The sequence below is a fragment of the Mesoplodon densirostris genome, chromosome 14, assembly GCF_025265405.1.
Source record: "Mesoplodon densirostris isolate mMesDen1 chromosome 14, mMesDen1 primary haplotype, whole genome shotgun sequence".
NCBI lineage: Eukaryota > Metazoa > Chordata > Mammalia > Artiodactyla > Ziphiidae > Mesoplodon > Mesoplodon densirostris.
The window spans coordinates 48,837,586-48,858,370 of record NC_082674.1 but is presented as its reverse complement, the minus strand read 5'-3'; the positions used below and the strand labels follow the sequence as shown (position 1 = coordinate 48,858,370).

Below are 20,785 nucleotides of genomic sequence, written 5' to 3'. Positions count from 1 at the left end.
AAAAGAAAGCCTTACAAAATAATAATTGAATATATTTTAAGTATTTAATTTACTATAAGTATATAAAATTAATAAGATGTGGAATAACCATAAATATCATCCTGGAAATATTACCATATTCTCTTTACTATGAGATGATTGTTTTATGTATTCTCATTATGAGCAAGCAATACATGAAGTCAATTTTAAAGCTCAACCTCTCAAGATTTTAGATGTTTTAAACTATATTTGAGTTCACAGTAAATACTATATAGTTATGAAGGATATTTTGATATTTTGATGTGAATCATATCCGAATTAGTAGTTTCTACCCAGGCATAATAGATTTATCTGGGGGGAAAAGTGACACGTTACTATGAGAAGAGGAAAGTATAACTGCGCAGCAATTCTAAAGACAGTATTGTTACTTATCAAGTTTGAAAAAGTCTTAACAATATTTAATTTGGAATAGTTAACCAAGTTATGGTATATTTGTGAACAAGTAGATACTAAAATGAAAATATTTTCTTCAAAGAAGTGTAGTAATTTATTATCTTAATGGCCCCATTAAAATAATTATTTCTCTTAGGTTATGATTAAATATACTTCTTATTTCTCATTGTTCAGCGTAAACAACCTGGTATTTATTCACTCTCCCTATATTTACCTTTTAGCTCCTTTTTTTTTCTTCAGGCATTGATTTGCCCTTTTAGGACCAGGTTTTCAGCAAATTAATCAAAAGATTAGTTAATACAACCATTGTTGTTAAGTGAAAATACTTTCTGGAGCCATTAGGTGACATTGCTAAAGGCTAACCTGAAATATGTGTTCATGTAAAAAATGCATTAACCAATGAAATTATAAATTAACTTTTTGTAATTTTGTTTTTCTTATTGAATTACCTGGACTTACTTTTTTATTTTACTTGATTACCTCTTTTTGCTAGATCTGTAATAATTGTATTTATATTGTTGTCAACCTTAGCCAGAGGATTACGCTATAATATATAGAATTTATCAAGACATTTTTACCATAAAAATGAAATCGAAATTAACCTTAAACAACCACACTATGTACCTTCAAAAAAAGCAATACAATTTCTGAAATTTGTACATACTCTAGTACAGTTATAAAAGAATTTAGTGCCAAGTAGAAATAGCTTTTCTTGAGATTCTGTAAACTGTTAGTTGTTTTTGTTATTAAATGAACAGTTTCCAAAAATTTAATATGAATTGACCCCTCTGTTAACTTATCCAGGAAAGCTTCACAGGGAGATAAAGATTTCAGAAAATGTTTTTATAAAACTCAAATCTTAAACATTTATTTTTACCATTTATTGTATTTTTAGTCTTTTATGTTTGTTCTATTACTTTTCAAGAATATTATGATATCGTTTAGATTATTTCTTAAACTTGTGACTTGTAATTTTTATATATTAAAGATTTTTATCACTCCATAGAAAATTTTTATTCAAACTTTAATGGAATTCTGACCAGGATTCGAATCTAAATTAATTATATTAACTTATGGATTGGCTCTGTTTTTTGAAACTTCGGATCCCCAAATCTTTAGTCATGATCAAAATTTTCAAATTACTTCTTTTTGTTAAATTATGAATTAGTAGTATATTTACCTTTATAAAAAACTATATATATAATACAATTAGTTAATCTTTCTTTGGGTATACAATGAAAAAAGTACCCAGACAAATACTCCTTTATTTTTTGTTTCATTATCTGTTCTACTTCTAAAAGCTTTAATATTCCTTTATTCTAGGGAATAATGCTTCGATAAATATAGAGGTAGACCCCAGGCATCCTACTATGCTTCCTGAGTGCTGTTTTCTTGGAGCTGACCATGGTACGAGATCTCAGGTTTAAATGTTTTTAACACAATTATAAAATACTTGTCTACCACTGTAATTAAATATTATTCTAACATATTAATATATTAATGGTAAACATCTTAAGTGAAAATGTCTCATTGTGAACTGTACTTATGTGTTTTTTTAATATATAATATATATGATTTAGATTTTCTAATCATGTACTTAGGAAACAAATCCTGTAATTAACAAATATTATGTATATTTCAAAGTTGCTAATAGATTAGATCTTAAAAGTTTTCATCAAGAGTAAAAAACTGTAATTGCATGATGATAGATGTTAATTAAACTTGTAATCGTTTTGCAGTATATACACATACCAAATGACTATGTTGTACACCTAAATCTGTAATAGTGTTATCAGTTATAGCTCAATAAAAAGAGGCAAATTCTGTGCCAAATGTGACTTTACAAAATGAGAGCAGCAAACCCTAAATTATTAAACTTTTTTTTTTTTTTAATATTTGAAGTGGTAAAACCCCTGGGAATTAGGCTGAGCAGAAACATACATTTGTGGTAGGTATCTTTGCAATATAATTGTTATTTTTCTATGATTTTACAAATTTAATAACAGTTTTTTTTTTTCATGTTTTCAGGGATCCAGAAAATAGTCTGTTACAAAATTTGAAAGATGTTTTAGAAATTGATTTTCCAGCTCGTGCTATCCTGGAAAAATCTGTAAGTCTTATCAGTGCTTTGATATTCCAAATAGTGTTGCATAATGAAAGTCAAATGTTCTTTTAAGCACCAGAGAAAAATGAGGCTGAAAGGGAAGGAATTGGAAGAATATTATAACGGACTTCTGAACTGCAAGCAGCAGTTGCATCAAAGAACTTGTTAACCTTTGATTGGTGGTTATAAGTGTACTTTTTCCATGGTCATTGTAGCAGTAAAGTGATTAATGACATCTTTATTATTAAAAATAGGGGAAAGGTCGGGGAAAGGTCTAATGCAGCTAATGAGATGTTTGGATTTTCTATACTATCTGCTTATGGACTGAAATAAAGTTCTAATTAGCTTGAAACAAGTGTTTGTGAAGGTTGGCAGCCTAGTTTTTCAAAATTGAATAGACACTATGACACTGCAAAAATAAACTAAGAATTGATTTTTGACAAAGCTGCTAAGAATGTAGACTACTAAAGTGGTGGGGATGTTTTTGTCTTTTTCCTTTAGTTGCAGAATTTTGAAGTTTAGTATAATCACCAGCTAATGTCAGTTCTTTATAAAAATTTTATAAAAATTTAATAGTATCTAATACCATATTATTCACTTCTTTATTTCACCTTGTGTATTCTTATAAATATTTCTTTTTTCCCACCACCCCATCCCCCAATATTTTTCTTTTGAAGGATTTTTCTATGGATTGTGGAATTTGTTATGCCTATCAACTTGATGGTGCCATTCCTGATCAAGTGTGTGATAATTCACAGTGTGGACAGCCTTTCCATCAAATATGTTTATATGAGGTAAAAATAAAAATATCAGTAAGACTAACAGCATAGGAAATATGCATATTTGAAATCTAAACAATCTGTTTAGTCAATAGTGATCTTTTATTGCCATTATCTCAAGTTAATTCCAAATGTGTATTTCATTTCTTCAGTGGTTACTAATGAATTTATAAATGTCCTAAAGTATCCAAGAAGTGGGAAAATGTATCTAGAATATACTCATGGACTGTTTATTGATGCATAACAAATTAAACTGATGGAATATTGGAATCTTTCCGTAAATATCTCATGTAACCACAATGCAAACTCTGTTAAGTAGGAGTAATGGTGGCAATAAGGTGAAAGGGAGCTAGTACTGTACCTATTACTTTTAAGTGTAGAATAAATGTAATAATCCTACTTTTGATATTGAGAAGAATGCATTTTATGATCTAAATAACTCAACACTCTTAGTCAATGACACTTTATTTACTGTATATATAATACATGAGAAGTCTGCTTTCCCTCCTGTCTGCAGTCACTTGCTCTCGAGCATTCATCTTAGGGCACAATGGACATATGACTAACTGTATGTGCATCTATATACAAAATGACTTGCAGTTGTATAGTGCTTTCGGTTTTTAAAAACTTCCTTAATATTACCTCCTGATTTTTGTGATTAGAGATAGCAGCTGGTGCTAGCTGCAGTTTAACAGTGGAGAATTTAGGTAGAGATGTCAATTTACCTTATATAAAAATCATAAAATACTAGGTCTAATTATAGAGATACTCTTAAGGGAACATGTGCTTTCTTTTGTAATAATGAAAATTCATTTAATTTTTAAAAATGGATTGCCTCCTGCTTGTAATTAATGGATTGAGAATTAACCCTACTATTGGTGATTAAGATCAGAATTAAGACCTAAATTTTAAAGAGCCTAGGATATCTTTTATAGCAGGAGTTCTTAATTTGTGATTAATGGATTTAGGGAGGGTCTGTGAACCCCATGGAGTTATTTTTGTGTACATCTGTTTTGGGGTAGAGAAGGTGCATACTTTTTATCAGATTCTTAAAGGGGCCTATAATTTGCTTATAAATCAGTGGTATAGACCTTGAAGTCCATACTGGTTTCCCCTTGTTATTCAGCATTTTAGTAGTTTGGTATTGGCTCAGGAGATGTTCCTCTTACAAAAGAAAATTAAGAAGGCAAATCATCTGGCATAAAAATATAATGCACTCAAAAAGAAAAATTTATTTGGAGTACCTGTAATATGTAATCATGTTGACACTGCTCCCTTTCTTCTCTTTTTAAAATCTTCAGTGGTTGAGAGGACTACCGACTAGTAGACAGAGTTTTAACGTCATATTTGGTGAATGTCCATATTGTAGTAAGGTAAGCAAATTATTAATCACATTTCATAAAATGTGTCTAGCTTTTAGTAATATGTTTTAGAAGATAACTGTATAGTATATCAGCTTATATAAAATTTTTGGAAACATCTGTCAATGTATTTAAATTTTTTTCTAAGATAAATTGTCCCTATTAACATTTTAATTTTCAGAGTTCTCCTTTGATCAAAAAAAAGTTAACCCCTTTTCTAGATTTCCTAGGTGATCTGAACCTTAAAAAGTATTTTCCAAACTCTATCATTACACCATCTCAATATAAAGCATTCCTCTTTTTCTAAGCCACTTACCTTGAAAATGTCTGGGAGAAAAAGCCTGAAATAAGAAGACAACATTTCTGTGAAGAACTGGAAACTTGAATTATCAAAAGGATTTTATTTGGTATCTTTAGAGAAAATATAAAGCAAGACATACTAATATCAAAAGAAGAAGAATGGTGAAGCCATAATAATATACATCTGCCTTTATCTCTTCACTAAGAGTAAACTGGGAAATTGTAAGCCAAAATCCTGTAGAACTGTCTAATTCTGTGACCTCCATACCAGTTGAAGCAGTGTACCTGTACCAAGATGGAGAGCTTGACTTGTTGAACATATCTGGACTGGTAAAATCTTGATGGGGTTCATAAAATGAACTGGGGAACTGTATACAGCTGGATTTTTGTGGAGAACTTTTTACTCCATTCAGAAATTCTTGAGACTCACAGTATTTTTGTCTTCTCCTTGTGCTTTCCTATGAGAAAATACATATGTGTTTGTTAAGTTTGAGTTATCCAAGTGTTTATTTTGTGTACTCTATAAGAATACTAAATAAAATTTGTTACACAAGATCAAGTTTTTGTGTACTTTTTATTTTTCCTGAGAAGTTATATTTAGGTTCTTGATTTAAAGCATTTATAAAGTACTTACCAGCATCAAATGACCAAATCTGGTTAATTTGATTGATTGGTTCTTTTAAACCAAGAAGTAGGCTATTTCTTAAATAATTTATAATCTAAAAATAGGGTAGAATATGAAAAAATGAATTTTTTGGCAAGAAAAAGAAAAAGGCTTAATCTTATGGGGGATAAGACAGTAATAATTAAAGATACTAGAAGCACTGGAGCAAGATGGTGGTGCTGTGCACCCACAGACTGGCCTTAGCCAGTGGCCTGCCCCCTGTAGCCTCCTGCCGGAGCACCAGAGATTCACATCTTCCCATAACAAACCTGGAGAAGACAGCTGGTAAAAATCTTTATTTGTCCAGAAGCTTACCTAAGAAAAGATGCTCACCCTAATCTCCTAAGCAAAAGGGAATCAAGCAGTTTATACAAATTACAGTTTCACTGTGTCAAAAGAAATGTCTTGAAGGCTCTTTAGCTTTTCCATTAAAAAGAAATCTATAAACTACTCTTTACTGCCTGAGAGCTAACAAAGTCACATGAATGCAATTTTCCTAAAGTTTTGTCAGCTTAATTCACTAAAGGCAAAATGAGTTAATGGTTACTCCAGTAGGCCCATAAAGCATTGTTCTTGCACAAGGAAAAAGAAATACACCATCAAATCATATTTCTAAAGGCTGAGAGCCACAGGCAAGCTAACCTATGCTGCATTTACATATAAGTTACATGTAGAAGTGGATGATCTAGTTAATCCCCGTCTAGGTAAGAATAGAAGTCAAACTACTAAAATTTCAAGACAGAATCATCTCTTGTGTGACCTAAATACCTTATCTCTCTTTAAGCAACAACAAATGATGTCAAATGAGAAGGCACTCATCAAAGGATTTAACCACCAGCTGTCTTCAGTTTACTGAGGGCTCTGATGGGGAGAGACAGTCTGGCTAGGGTTGGAAAACTGTGGCTCATTGGCTAGCTGCCTGTTTGTGAGTAAAGTTTTACTGGTACGTAGCCCTACTGATGACCATTGCCTTGCACTAAGCAAGGGACAGCAAAGAGGCAGCAGCTCACATCCTCCTTACTAGAAAACATCAGTCTTAGTAATCAACAGAGAACTACTAGACAAAAACAGCAAGGTTAGATCACACAAACCAATGGGATCTAACTGATATCTATAGGGCACTCCACCCCAAAACAGAAGAGTACATGTTCTTTTCGATCGCAATTGGAATATTCACCTAGACCATATCCTGGGGGTTATGAAATAAACCTTAACAAATACAAAATTATACAAAGCATGTTCTCAGATAATAATATAAATTAGAAATCAGTAACAGAAAATCTTTAAACATTTGGAAATTAGACAACACACTTCTAATAACCAAGACATCAAAAGAAGTCTCATGAGAAAGTACAAAATTAAAATACAATATATAAGGATTTATGGGATGCAGTTAAAATGGGACTTAGTAGGTCATTATAGCATTCAATGCTTGTATTAGAAAAAAATAGAGGTTTCAAATCAGTAGCCTAATCTTCCACCTGAAATAGAAAAAGAAATGGAAAATACACCTAAATCAAGCTGAAGGAAAGAAAGAACAGGAAAATCTTCAAACATTTGAAAATTTTAAAAAACTCCTGAATGGGTCAGAGACCCAAGAGAAACTTAAAAATATATTGAACTGAATGAAAATCAAAATGTATCAAAAAATATGGGACATGGCTAACTGTTAGAAGGAAAATCTCTAATACTAAATACTTATATTAAAAAAGAAGTCTCGGGCTTCCCTGGTGGCGCAGTGGTTGAGAGTCTGCCTGCCGATGCAGGGGACACGAGTTCGTGCCCCGGTCTGGGAAGATCCCACATGCCGCGGAGCGGCTGGGCCCGTGAGCCATGGCCACTGAGTCTGCGCATCCGGAGCCTGTGCTCCGCAACGGGAGAGGCCACAACAGTGAGAGGCCCGCGTACCGAAAAAAAAAAAAGTCTCAATTCAATAACTGAGGCTTGTTTCTACCTCAAGCAACTAGAAAAAGAGAAATACATAGCAGAGCGAAGGAAATACAAATAAAAGCAGAAATCAATGGAATTGACAAAACAAAAATAGAGAAAACTCAAACAAAAGCTGGCTCTGTGACCAATAAAATTGATAAACCTGACCAAAAAAGAGAGAAAACAAATTACTGATATTTGGAAAGAAATATTACTATAGGCTTCAATTCCATTTAGAGAATTTAAATAAAGGAATACTATGAACAGTTCTACAAATAAAAATATAACAGCTTGGATGAAAGAGACCAATTCTTAGAAAAGCACAAATTATCAAAAATAACTCAAGATGAAATAGATTAGGGGGTGGTAAACTGTGGTCTGCAGACCAAATCCAGCTCAACACCTGTTTTGTAGAACGTGCCACCTAAGAATGGTTTTTACATTTTTAAGTGGCTGGAAAAAATACTTTGTGACACTTGAAAATTACATGGAATTCAAATTTCAGTGCCATAAATGTTCTGCTGGAACTCAGCTATACTCATTTGTTTACCTATTTGTATATGATGCTTTTGCACTACAATGCATAGTTGAACAAAAGAGAGACCATATGACTTGTAAAACCTAAATATTTACTGTCTGGCTCTTTATAGGAAAGTCTGTCCACTCTTGAAATAGATAATCTGAATAGTCTTAGTAAAGAACTTGAATTCATAGTTAAAAAAGGAAAAGAAATCTCTAGGCCCAGACGGTTTCACTGGAGAATTCTCTAAAACATTTAAAAAAAAACACTAATTCTATTCAGTCTCTTCCAGAAATTAGAAGATGTCTCAACTCATTTTATGAAGCAAGCATTACCTGATTCCAAAACCAGAAAAAGACAATAAAATAAAAAGAAAACTACAGACCAACAGTCTTCATTAGAGATGTAAAAGTCATCGACAAAATACTAACAAACTGAATCCAATGACAAATGAAAAGAATAATACGCCATGACCAAGTGGGGTTGATTCAAGAAATGTAAAAGTGTTTCAGTATTCACACATCAATCAATGTCATCCACCATAGTAACAGTATAAAGGTGAAAAATCATATGGTCATATTAATAGATATAAAAAAGCATTTGACAATATTCAACACCCATTCATAATAACTCTCAATACACTAGAAATGGAGGGGAACTTCAACTTGATAAAGAACATCTACCAAAAATCTACAGCTAACATCATACTAAATAGTGAAAGGCAAAAAACTGGAAGAAACTCATGTTCTTCAACACTACATCCATACCTCAGAATACTACCTAGCAATAAAAAGGAATGAAATATCAATAGATGCAAAATTTGCATGGATCTCACGGGTGTTACGGTAAAAGAAATAAAGCCAATCTCAACAAGTTACATAGTGTAGAATCTGATTTATACTGACATGCTCAAAATGACAAAACTATAGTGATGCAGAAAAGACCAATGCTTTACATGGTTTAGGACTGGGGAGACAGTGTCACTATAAAGCAAAATGAATAAAGTTACCATTATCAGGAATGGATAAAGAAGACATTAAAAGTATAACAAGAGAATATCATGAACTACATAGTGCTGACAAATTTGACAAGTTAAATGAAATGGACAAATTCCTTGAAAGATCAAATTACCAAAACTGACACAAGAAGAAAAAGAAAATCTAATAATCACTATTATCTGTGATAGAGGGTAAATTCATAATTTGAAATTTTACTACAACAAAACTGTAGACCTAGATAGTCTTCTTTCTAAACTGTCATTTTTATGAAAGGCAAATCTTACTGAGACATTTTCTGAAAATAGACACTTCCCTCTAATGTAACATATAATGACTGGAAAACAAAACCATACAAGGAAGTTGAGAGAAAAGAAAACTTACTGACCACTATCTCTTATCAATGTAAATATAAAAATCCGTAATGGAAAAATAGCAAATTGAATTCAGTATGACAAAACATCACGACTAAATGGAATTTATTCCAGAAATAAAATGTTAACATTCAAAAATCAATGCAATTCATTATACTAGTAAAGGTGAAAAATCATATGATCATCTCAACACATCCCCCAAAACAACTTAATACCCATTCACGACTAAAATTTATTCTTCAACAAACTATAAATACAACGAAATTTCCTCGGCCTGATAAAGGGCATTTAGGAAAAACCTACAGCTGACATCATACTTAATGGTGAAAGAATGAATGCTTTTCCCCCTAAGATCAGGAACAAGGATGCCCACTCTCATTACTATATTGAGTAGTCAGTATATATTAGGATATTAGTATATGTTAGTATAGTATTAGAGGTCCCAGCAGGTGTAATAAGACATGAAAGGAATAAATGAAAGGCATACATGTTGGAAAGGAAGAAGACTCTATTTACAGACAACATGATTGATGATGTAGAAAATCCTAAAAATACAAAAGAACTACTAGAACTAATCAGTGAATTTTAGGAAGATCCCAAGACACAAGGTCAATATACAAAATCAGTTTTATTTCTATATACCAGGAACAAATAACTGGAATATAAAATTTTTGAAAAAATGACATATACAATAGGATTAAAAACCAAAATATTGAGAAATACTTTTAATAGAAGATGTATAGGTTATCTACACTAAAAACTACAAAACATTGTTGAAAGAAACAAATGGAGAGAAGTATCAGGTTTATGCATTGGAGAACTCAATGTTGTTGGGATTTCATTTCCCTTTAAACTGATCTTTAGATTTAGTGTAGTCCCAATTAAAATCCCATTGTGCTGTTTAGTGGGAACTGGCAAGGTGATTCTTAAATTTTATGGAGGGGACCAGGAACTAAAATGGCCACGGCATCTTTGAAGAAAAGAAGGGGCTGAAGGACTTAAACTACCTAATTTCAGAACTTGCTATAAATCTACAGTAATTGATACAGTGTGGAATAGATTGATAGAAAAGAGAGTCCAGAAATAGACCCATGCTTATATAGTCAGCTGACTTTTGAAAAAGGCTCCAAAGAAATTTAATTAGGAAAAGGAAAATCTTTTTAAGAAATGGTACTGGGGTAACTGGCTTTCAATATGGAAGGAACCTCAACCCCTATCTCACACCATACCCAACTGATTTGAGATGGCTCATAGACCCAAATATGAAAGCTAAAACTATAAGCCTTCTAAAAAATATATAGCAAAATAACTTTGTGACCTTGAGGTAGGCAAAGATTTCTTTACAGAAAAAAATAATAAATTGATCAGTTGAATTTCAAATAAAAACAAATACTTCCTGCTCATCAAAGACACTGTTAAGTAAATGAATAGGCAGGCTGCACACTAGGAGAACATATCCACAATATAGACATTGGACAGGAGACATATGTGGAATATATAGAGAATTCCTACAACTTAATAATAGAAAGACAATCATTCAAATAAAAATGGATAAAACTTGAAGAGACACCTCACAAAAGAAGGTATATGCATGGGCAGTCAGCACAGGAAAAGGTGCTCACAATTATTGGTCATCAGATAAAGATAACTGGAATCACCACGAGAAACTAATATACACACGTTGACTAAAATTAAGACTGACAAACACCAAATAGTGGGGAGGAGGTGGAATGACTGGAACTCACATACGTTACTGATGGGAGTATAAAGTGGGAAGTATTTGTCAGCTTTTTATAATGTTTAACATATATCTGCCCCATGACCCAGCAATTCCACTTCTCAGGACAAAGAAAACATATCCATAAAAGGACTTGTGTCAGAATATTCAGAGCAACTATATTCATGGTGGCTGGAGACACGGGCAGCCCAGGTACCCACTAATAGGAGAATGGATATGCAAATTATGATGTAGTTATACAATGGAGGGTTGAAAAAGAGCACTCAAGAATATCTAAATTTTGTCACCAAGCAATATTTGTCTTTAATTTTATAAATGGGAACTATAAAATGTGTCCTCTTGAAGTAGATTCCTTTGTATCAATTTGAAAATAAAACAAAAAGGAAATGATGCTACTATGGTTTTATAACAGAATAAATGCAAAAGATTCCTATTAGTACTAAAAAAAAGCATTTTTCTCTCTAGATAAACTTGTATGCTTGCTAGTTAGATGAGAAATGCCTAACTTGTAGGCTTCTAATTTTTGCCTTGGCTGCCAGGAAGTTCAGAGCCAAATTCAGTGCTCAGTTTAATGATTAACATCCCAGCTGCCTGATTAACCAGTTGTTTTTTTTGGGGGGGGGGCGTGGGGGGAGATAGAAGATGGGGGCATTATCTTGTTCCATATTGTAAACTACCTGAAACCATTTGGAGAAAACGATGTTGAAATCATATAAAATGTTAGCCATTTTGAGAAAAATGTTTTTTCACTGCAGATAGAAATACCTTGTATGCTTCTCGTCAAAAAAGGTTAAATTAGGAAAGACTTTTGCTGTTGCTTGAATGAGGCATCTGCTAAAGGTGAGTCACTAACCAAACAAATGATCGGATGATATAAAAGTACGTCATTTTTGAAATACAACCACAGTGACAGGGACCCTCTCACATCTGTTTATGAGTTAGACTGGAGGAGCCAACGTAACAGTATGGAATACGGTGAGTCCCTCATGGATCGTAGACGGCATAACAAATTCAAGTGCACTTCGTTAGATTCTCGGGCTAAAGAAAGAAATCAGATCTGCATGCAAAAATGTGCTCACTGTCATTCTGTTTCTATGATAACTGGTTTTGGCTGCTTTGATTTTATCCACTGGATAGGATATTTTCTGTCCTTTCTCATTTAACAAAACTGTACAGCCTTGGCCCTCAGGAGAAAATAAAAGTCTTTATTCCCAAAGGGCATATTCTAATATAGTATTAAGGGAAACAACAACAAAACGCCTCTCACCTGCGCTGTTTCACTGTTAAACAACCCAATCAGCTTCTCCTCCTCTTGCACTTTTCTCCACGTTGCACAGGACTCAGCACTTTTCTCACTGTGGCCTTTTTTTTCTAGTAACCTAGTTTGCATCTGACTGACTTGCTTTGTTGCAGCCTTTCGTGAATCAACCTGTTGATACAGAGTAAGTAATAATATATAAGGAAAACTTCTGACACTTGTAAAAAAAAAAATGCATTCACGTCCAGATTCTTGAAAATTTTATACTTGCCAAGCTTTGAAAAAAGGAAGAAATAAAGAGGAAACCAACAAATGGAAATTATAGAAAAGTAAGTAGTTGGCAAGATCCAGGCCTCTTCTCCTCAATAGGACAAGACCAATAAAAATTAGTGTCACTGTCGTGCACTCTTTAGAAATTATCTCTATAGATAACTTGCTTATTGAAAACAGCATTTTTACAGAAAACTGTCACATTTGAAAACTGCACATGAATTCATTATTAACCTTTGCTGGGAGTGGATCCAGGACATCTTTTTAGTTTAAATTCTTATTAATTAGAATCTTAGTTTTCTATCACTGAAGTGAGCCTAATTAATGTGAACATACAAAAGGAGCTTATGATGTTGCTTACTTTTTTATACAGGTAATTTAACCTTTGAGCAGATGAATAACAGTCCATGTCATCTAATACTGTGTACCAGTATCAGAGGTTAAATTCTACAACAAGCTTGCTGTCTCTAAGGTTTCTTTTTCACACCATGCTGTTATCTGGGGGATGACTGACTCTCAATAACCTTGAAGTAGACACAGAAATAGAAGGGCAGATCCCACAATACAGTTGGAAGATTGAAAGCCACAGTGAAGATCCTTATGTGAAGTATTTGTTCAGCAGCTTCATGTTTACAGCAGCTCAAAGTGCCGTCACCTTTTTTCATGGGTTAAATAGGGGGCAGAAGATAGGAACAGTGCAAGGGGAAATAATGGAGTAGCCAGTGCCAAACTAGAGAATGAATTACATTGGCTGGGCAAGCAGAGCCTTAATTTGTAGTCTCTCAACTTTTAGCTTCTATTGCCAAGTGTGTTCACTCCTTCCCTTTAAAATATGCTGGTGTTTTGTGGCTAGGTTTAAGCTGTCACAACACCATTCTTTATTCACCCCTCCTCCTGGATCCCAGCTTCTCAAAGGATAGCAAAGCCATTGCTTCTTAGTAACCTGAAAATTGGAATTGCTTTCTCGTCACTCAGGGGTTCTTTATTTCTACCACTCAACTCTCCCCAACTCCTAGGAAAATTCATGTGTAACCACCTTCTGAGCCAGTTTTCCATTGAAGTTATCTTGGTAATAAATGCCCATCATACCACTAGTGTGAAACAAAGTGTTTCCCAAGGCTACTGTACATAGTTCTATCTTAATAAAACATTGGCTTGCCAATCATTATGAAATGTGTTCTGTGACAGAAAGGATTAGTTGAGATATTGAGAATTTTAGTGCCTCCTATATGCTAGGCACTTTAGGTATAACAGTTTTTGGTCTGGGAGACTCTGATGTACAAACAAAATTCGGTCTAATATATTCAGTCCTCTCTGAGGCCTCCTGGAAGAGACAATGCCTCCTGGATTTGCTGTCAGTTGGCTGGATGGTTAAGTTGTGCTGCCATGAGCACTTCTAGCTAATAAACAAAATGATATCCAATTTATGGAAAATTTCTATTTCTAGGGAAACTTCTAAAATGATAAGAGTGAAGTGGGATCATGAAGTTTAACCCTTAATTGTGAACAGAGTAAAACTTTTTATCAAAGATAAAAAAGTAAATATAGAAGACACTCTGGGTATCCCACATAATCAAATAGAAGGATACTATCCAAATGTGTGTCACTTTCCAGAAAGTGGCTATTCAAATAAGGTAATTTTTATTTAATTCTTCATTGGCACTTCATACTGTTTTACAAAATAAGGAATACCTTTGGACTCCTAAAATTCAATAAGCAAAAATGTGCTTATAATTAAGAATTTATATTCTTTTTCTCATACAGAAAAGAAATATGAAGACAACTTTAATAGAATTATTTTGAGAATTAAAGCTCAAGTAAGAATCCTGTAAGCTTTTAAGTTCAATACAAAGATTACTACTACCAGTAATAATCTATTCACCCCTGGATTTGCTATACGAACCTCAGATTCAGGGTGAATGAAGAAAACAAACTTTTTCTTGTCTGAAAGGTAGGATAGCTTGAACATTTTAACTATGACCTACAGCTACTCCTCTGCCTTAGTAAAGTGTTCAGGAAGGATGAGCGGCTCACTGTGCTCAGGTGTCTATAACATTACAAAATGGATTCACGCATCAGAATAAGGAGGGAGATACTGGTAAACTGATAAAAGGATCCACTACTGGCTCTTGAGGAAATGGCTTATTCAAGGGTTGAATTGAGGCCTCCAGTAATGCTGGTTTCTAGCTTGGCTTTAGCATTCTCATCCAGGAATTCTGGAGCTTTAGCTCACCTCAATAAGCATTCTTACTGAATATGGTGTCCTTCAGTGAATTTTGGACATTACATCCCAGTGGATGGCATAAACAGACTGAGGTAGCCCTGATGATAAGATTCTTCTAATATGACAATGCCAGAGCCTTCAGAACTACTAGAGAGTAGTATCAGCTATACGTAGTATCATTTTGATTAAGGCAAATGTCCCAAAAGATCTGCATTTCAGGAAAAAATATCAACATCTCTACTACCTTGACAAAAAGTTCATTTCCAATTTAACTCCAGTAACAGTATTTGGGGACTTCAAGAAGAAGGTTCAGCTTATAGGGAACAGTTTACGATGCCTAGTAAAACCCAGTATTGGATAAATCCCTCTGTTTTTTTTTTTTTTTTTTTTTGCAAAAAGATGCTGTAAGTTTGCTGAGATTCTTATGGTGATGTGCTATTTTATAATACCTAACCAAAACATATTTTTGTTATAACTACTAAATTTAAAAGGCACAAACCACTTATACTGAGGGAAATAACACTTAAAAAATTAAACATTCATAACTTTCCTTTGAATACTGAATCATAGAAACATTTTATTTATCTAACTATGTATGTTTCCTGGTCCACTGACTTCTTTTTAAGTATCTTTATCCAAAAAGTACAGGTCCAGAGTTCATTATTTATTGTTAAATAATTAGATCCATGTATAGAGTAACAAGAAATATCTTTAGCTACTAATGAGGGGATTCTGTCTAAAAAGAGAGAAATTTGGGGCCATGTGATTGATATTCATTCTGGACTTAAAAATGATTTTTGTTATGGAAGCAATCAACTGTGGAAACTATCCTTGATCATTTAGGAAAACTGAGTTCAGGACAGTTTATATTATCATACTGTGCATTTGATCATTTTCAAGTTTGGTTTTTGCAGCATTTCAAAATCTGTCAACTTAATTTAAAAATAAAAAGAAATTTAAGGTGTGGTCACATATGGTGAACCTATATAATTATCAAATATATTAGTGTACTCAAAATACTACAGAAATAAAGTCATTATTCAGTAAATATTGATCTGCTATGAAATATATCTCCGATTCATCTTAATGTCTATATACTGAGGCTGATCATATTGTTAACAGTAATTAGCTAAAGTCTTAAGAATGCATATTATTCTTAGTGTTTTCTTTTTACTCATAATCAAAGTGCTCTAATCAAAAGGGAAGAATAAAATATTTTTGATTGAGGCTCACTGGAAAAAAATGTTTTATGTTCTATCTCTGCATATAAAAATGGTTTCGCAACAAACATCCTTTGAATTTGATGAAAATGAAAATTCTGGTGGGTAATAATTAGAATTTTATATCAGAGGATACAGCTATCAGTTTTTTAAATGGCTTCTTTTATATTTCAATTAAGTTTATGAAACTGAAAAACTACAAAAAAGGAAAAAATCTACTTAAATTAGTGTAGATTAAGTGCTGGCTATTATTGCAAGGGAAATACTATGTCAAGGAAATGGCTCTTTGTTTTGTTGCAAAAGTGGTAAAAACACAAAAGTCAATAAAACTGTTAAAATAAGTCTCAGTAATTACCAAGATCAAAATCCAGTGGCTTTTTATTAAACATGAACTTTTGTTCTGCCTTCTGCAATACGTAAATAGTGCTGACAATTGGTTTGTGAGGCACTTGCTACAATAAAATGTAATTGTATCATGAGAGAAAGGTGACAATCAGGAGATCATGAAAAAATTACATATTCTCACTGGTAGTTAATTAGCCATGCAAAACCTCCTCAAACAGATATTCTCTTCTATTAGGAATGATTACTATGCAGGCCTACAGATGTCAATACCACAGTCATTCAAATACTTCTTTCCCTACTAATTGAAGGTTGTAAAGCTCTGGTGCCAAGGTTTTGCTTCCAAAGAGCTAATTTATGACTAGAAGGATATTTTATGTCTTCAGTTGCAGCAGCTACAAAATTCAGCAAATCAGAACCATCTGTGCACTGATACTTGACTCACCATTCATCTAGCAGCCTATCAGTCACATTAGTTTGCATCCTGCATTCTTGGCTCATGAATACTTGTGATGATCCAAAGTTCACAAGAAATATTAAAAATGAATGACATCCTGACCCTACCTTAATGTACATGCATCAGGAAACAAAGCCCTCCTTTTTTTTTTTTTTTTTTTTTTTTTTTTTTTTGCATATGGGCAGTGTCAAGGCAGGATTAGACATTTAGTTGCCTGTTCAGTAATGTTGCTGATAGCAGTCTCAGGCTTCTCCCACCTTCTTAAAAAATGTTTCAAGTTCTAATTCTTTTGTGTTGTTTCCAGTTCTAATTTCTTTTTTTTTAATGTTGCTGTGAGGGAGTTAGTTGGAAGATAAAGTGGAAGGTATAACTTTAAAAAATAACTTTTTGCAAAAAAGGATTGTTTCTATAGATTGAAATATCAGCATGTACAAATATGCTGGTAAAATTTAAGAATATTATTACCACCACCAAATTATGGCCAAGAGTAAGCAAAAACAGAGGGATGACTAAAGAAAATCTGAAGCAAAGCAGCAAAAAAAAAGGTTTCCATGAATAAAGCTGGTTTCGCCTTTCATATCTTACCCTAGTCCTATCTCTGTGACATCAGTGACTGCTTTATTTCTTTAATAATACACAACAGGCCACAGATCCTACTATTTTTCTCTTAAAGACAACAAGTCAAAGGAACCTTCAATAAAATTTTTCAGAGCTCAGGGGATTATAGAATTAGATATAAGTAAGAAACAGGACTGTCAGACTCATTTTGACACCTAAAACAACTTCATTTGGTACATAAGCTTCACAGAAGGTCATCACTGGATTCCAGGGACTGTTACTTACCTTTTGATTATTTGGAGTACGCACATTTAAGCTCTCTCCTTCAGGGGAAAATTCCAGTGGTCCTAAAGGTATTCCACTTGGGTTCAGAATTTTCTTGAGCATTTGATAGTTTGGCTTTTCATCATATGCTAAATTATGAGCACATACCAAATACTGGGCTATTTCACCTGTGAAGTATTAAATTTTTTAAATGTCATTCATAATGGGAAAAAATTTCAAAACTCTAATACTCTCAAAATCTCTGTTGTTTTTCTCTTACACAAGCAAGTACATGCACACACATACACCCCCCTTGAAGAAACTAAGAATGAATAGTTTAACAGGAAAGTACTCTTTAAATGATATCCAAAAATGACTGAAATCTAGTGACCTACAGATTGGACAAGATGGGAGAAACTAGTGTTTTGTTTTTTTTTAACATATCTTTGTTGATATGTTTACAATTCACTCATCAAAAGAAGCAAATTTTAAAAATTATAGTTAGTGATTTTGATTTATAGGGTGCAACTACTAAGAACTACATGAATAATATAACAACCAGCCATGCTTCACACTTTTTTTCTGAAATTTTAAAAACTCAGTTAAAAATAAATTTTTTGAAATTTTAAAAATTCAGTTAAAAATACTATAAACAAAAAAACCAAACAAAAACAAACAAAAAATACTATAAACGTCCTTACTTTAAAGGAAGAAATCATTGCAAATTGTAATTAAGGCTTTGATTTTGAGATTACAACAGTTCATTTAGAAATGACCTTGAATTCTACAGTTTTAGCCATGACTGACTTTAGAATTTGCCGAACCTCGTTCAAGTCCTGCATACCTAGCTAGCCCAGTGCAATCATGCATAGCCTTTCTGATTTAGAGCACAAGGATGAGAAGTTGCCACCTTTTAATTTTTCTCTTCCCTAGAATGGTATAGTAACCTCCCCACAAAAAAAGGTTATGAACTACAAACTTTTAAATACAGTACAGGTAGAGTCAGTAACCAAAAATTAGAAATATAGCCACTTTACAACAAAGGTAGTTTGCATTTTTGTTTCAGGTGGAGGTTGAATCTGAGCTATAAGTGATAATACCATACACTGTTTAAAAACTGGCATATTTTCATTTGTTAACAGAGATGTTTATACTCCATAAACTAGTTTTTCAAGACTTTCCTCTTCAAAAACTTATTACTGACCCAGACACAAGTACCTCTTACTTTCTCACTAAGTTGTTTATATCCTATGGTGGGGAAATTGGGGAAGCTTCGTGGCTTGGCAGAACTGACTTCCTAGATCTTTGCTCCCTTCCAGGTCTACCTCCTTTCAAGTGGGGAACTGCAGAGACACTGGGTTTCACTCCCTACAGGGAAAAATTCCAAAAGGAATAGTCATCATCTCTCCCCGCCAAGGAAAATCAGAGAATGACCATTTTACACTGTATTGTCCACAACTATTTTCCAGGAACATAAGGCTATTGCAGCTAAAATGAAAACTCTTGGCTCCAGAGTTTTTTTGGGTTTTTGGATACTGTGGCAATTCTGCAACCTCCCTTTTTTCCTCTCTAATGTATAAGATGTCAAATTCTGTTATCTAGCACTCGCTCAACCAGATCTCTGTAACTAGGAAGTGCTGCAGCTTCATCACATTTATAACTCATGTTTCCAGAAGCCCTTTGTGGAGGCATTCAATTCTTGAAGAGATGATCCAAAAGAAAAAAGATTAAAGTACATCCACTACCATTTTAATATGAATATTCTGTTGTTCTTTGTTCAAGATTGGTAAGCCCAGTTTGGTATATATTACAATTCTATTAACCAGAATATCCCAAATGAAGAAGAGAGCTGAATATGTTGGGGACACTTTTCACAAATCACTGTTAGAAGACAATGGAAGACTCCTGGCGCTCCACCAGCTGATAGTAGCTGTGCTGCAAAGCCTTCATGGGTCTGGGGTTTGAAAAAATGAGGTACCAGTGAGGCAGGAGAGGGAGAAAAAGAAAAGAGCCACCTCTGTTATGAATATATTATAAACCTGACGCTTAGATGATTGTGATATAGTACTGTTAGCCTTTCAAGATCTGGATTTATTATATTAAGTACACCTTTTAATTTACTAGCATATTTCCAGAGTTATAAAACAAATGCTTTGAGTAGTATGAAATTATGACATTCTTGAATCATCTGCTTTTTAAGCTAGTGAAATATTAAGTATCATTACTATCATTTCAAGAGACAGAAACTTTTGAAACTATTATTGATATTATTACACTGAATTGGACATGCATGTCGCAAACTTCTCAGCTGTTTTATTTCATAAAATGTCTTAGTAATAAACCTTTTGTAAAATTGGATTAATTCTCATGCTAGCAATACCCACTCTCCTAAGCATAACCAACTAACTTAAGAGACCTTCAGTTAATAATAAAGTTTCAACATTTTGTGCTTTAGAAATAGAAATCTTCATTTTATAAAAGAATAGTATAGACCCAAACAAATGGTTTGTACTGAAAAAGAGGAGCCTGGCACTCCTCCCACCATTGCTCGTACCACTCAGATATTATATTTAGCAATAGCAGTATCCCAGAATATACACTGGTCCATAAGCATTTACCGTGTACGATCCAGGGCACATGGGCTTTCTTTCCTAATCCTAAACTGAACAGTTACCTTTTCTGCATGAGTCAGGAAAAGAGATATACAATTTAAAAATTTTTTTAACATCTCCTCATCTCTCTTTTTGCTGTCCTGTTGAGTAAAATGAAAGCTGTGTGACTTGGTAAAAATGCCAATAAGAATATTAGCCAAAAAGGAATACTGGCATATTGACTGAGTTACTCAGTGCAGTTACATAAATGAAAAGTTTTCATCTTTCAACCCATCCCCCCAAATGAGAATATTACTCTCCGTTTGCCTCCCTCCATCAGAAGGAAAGCGACAACAGAGAGTGGGAAGCAGAAGACTCACATTGGGCAGACTTGTGGGATTTGGG

At 33.4% G+C, this 20,785-nt stretch overlaps 2 protein-coding genes across 4 annotated transcripts in view; one reads left to right on the top strand and one right to left on the bottom strand.

Annotated features, from left to right (window-relative positions):
* FANCL (FA complementation group L) overlaps positions 1–5,476 on the top strand; it is an 85,531-nt gene extending 80,055 nt beyond the window's left edge. For both annotated transcript variants that reach the window (XM_060117291.1, XM_060117292.1), the window contains 6 exons: positions 1,756–1,839; positions 2,335–2,380; positions 2,461–2,542; positions 3,214–3,330; positions 4,617–4,688; positions 4,985–5,476. In XM_060117291.1, the coding sequence (XP_059973274.1) occupies positions 1,756–1,839; positions 2,335–2,380; positions 2,461–2,542; positions 3,214–3,330; positions 4,617–4,688; positions 4,985–5,026 (443 nt within the window). In that variant the 3' untranslated portion in view covers positions 5,027–5,476. The remainder of the gene's footprint in view (positions 1–1,755; positions 1,840–2,334; positions 2,381–2,460; positions 2,543–3,213; positions 3,331–4,616; positions 4,689–4,984) is intronic.
* The window catches only part of VRK2 (VRK serine/threonine kinase 2), a 99,732-nt gene continuing 84,009 nt past the window's right edge, over positions 5,063–20,785 (bottom strand). For both annotated transcript variants that reach the window (XM_060117289.1, XM_060117290.1), the window contains exons 11-13: positions 17,811–17,977; positions 12,464–12,625; positions 5,063–5,434 (exon numbers count right to left, since the gene is read on the bottom strand). In XM_060117289.1, coding sequence (XP_059973272.1) covers positions 5,090–5,434; positions 12,464–12,625; positions 17,811–17,977 — 674 coding nt within the window. In that variant the 3' untranslated portion in view covers positions 5,063–5,089. The remainder of the gene's footprint in view (positions 5,435–12,463; positions 12,626–17,810; positions 17,978–20,785) is intronic.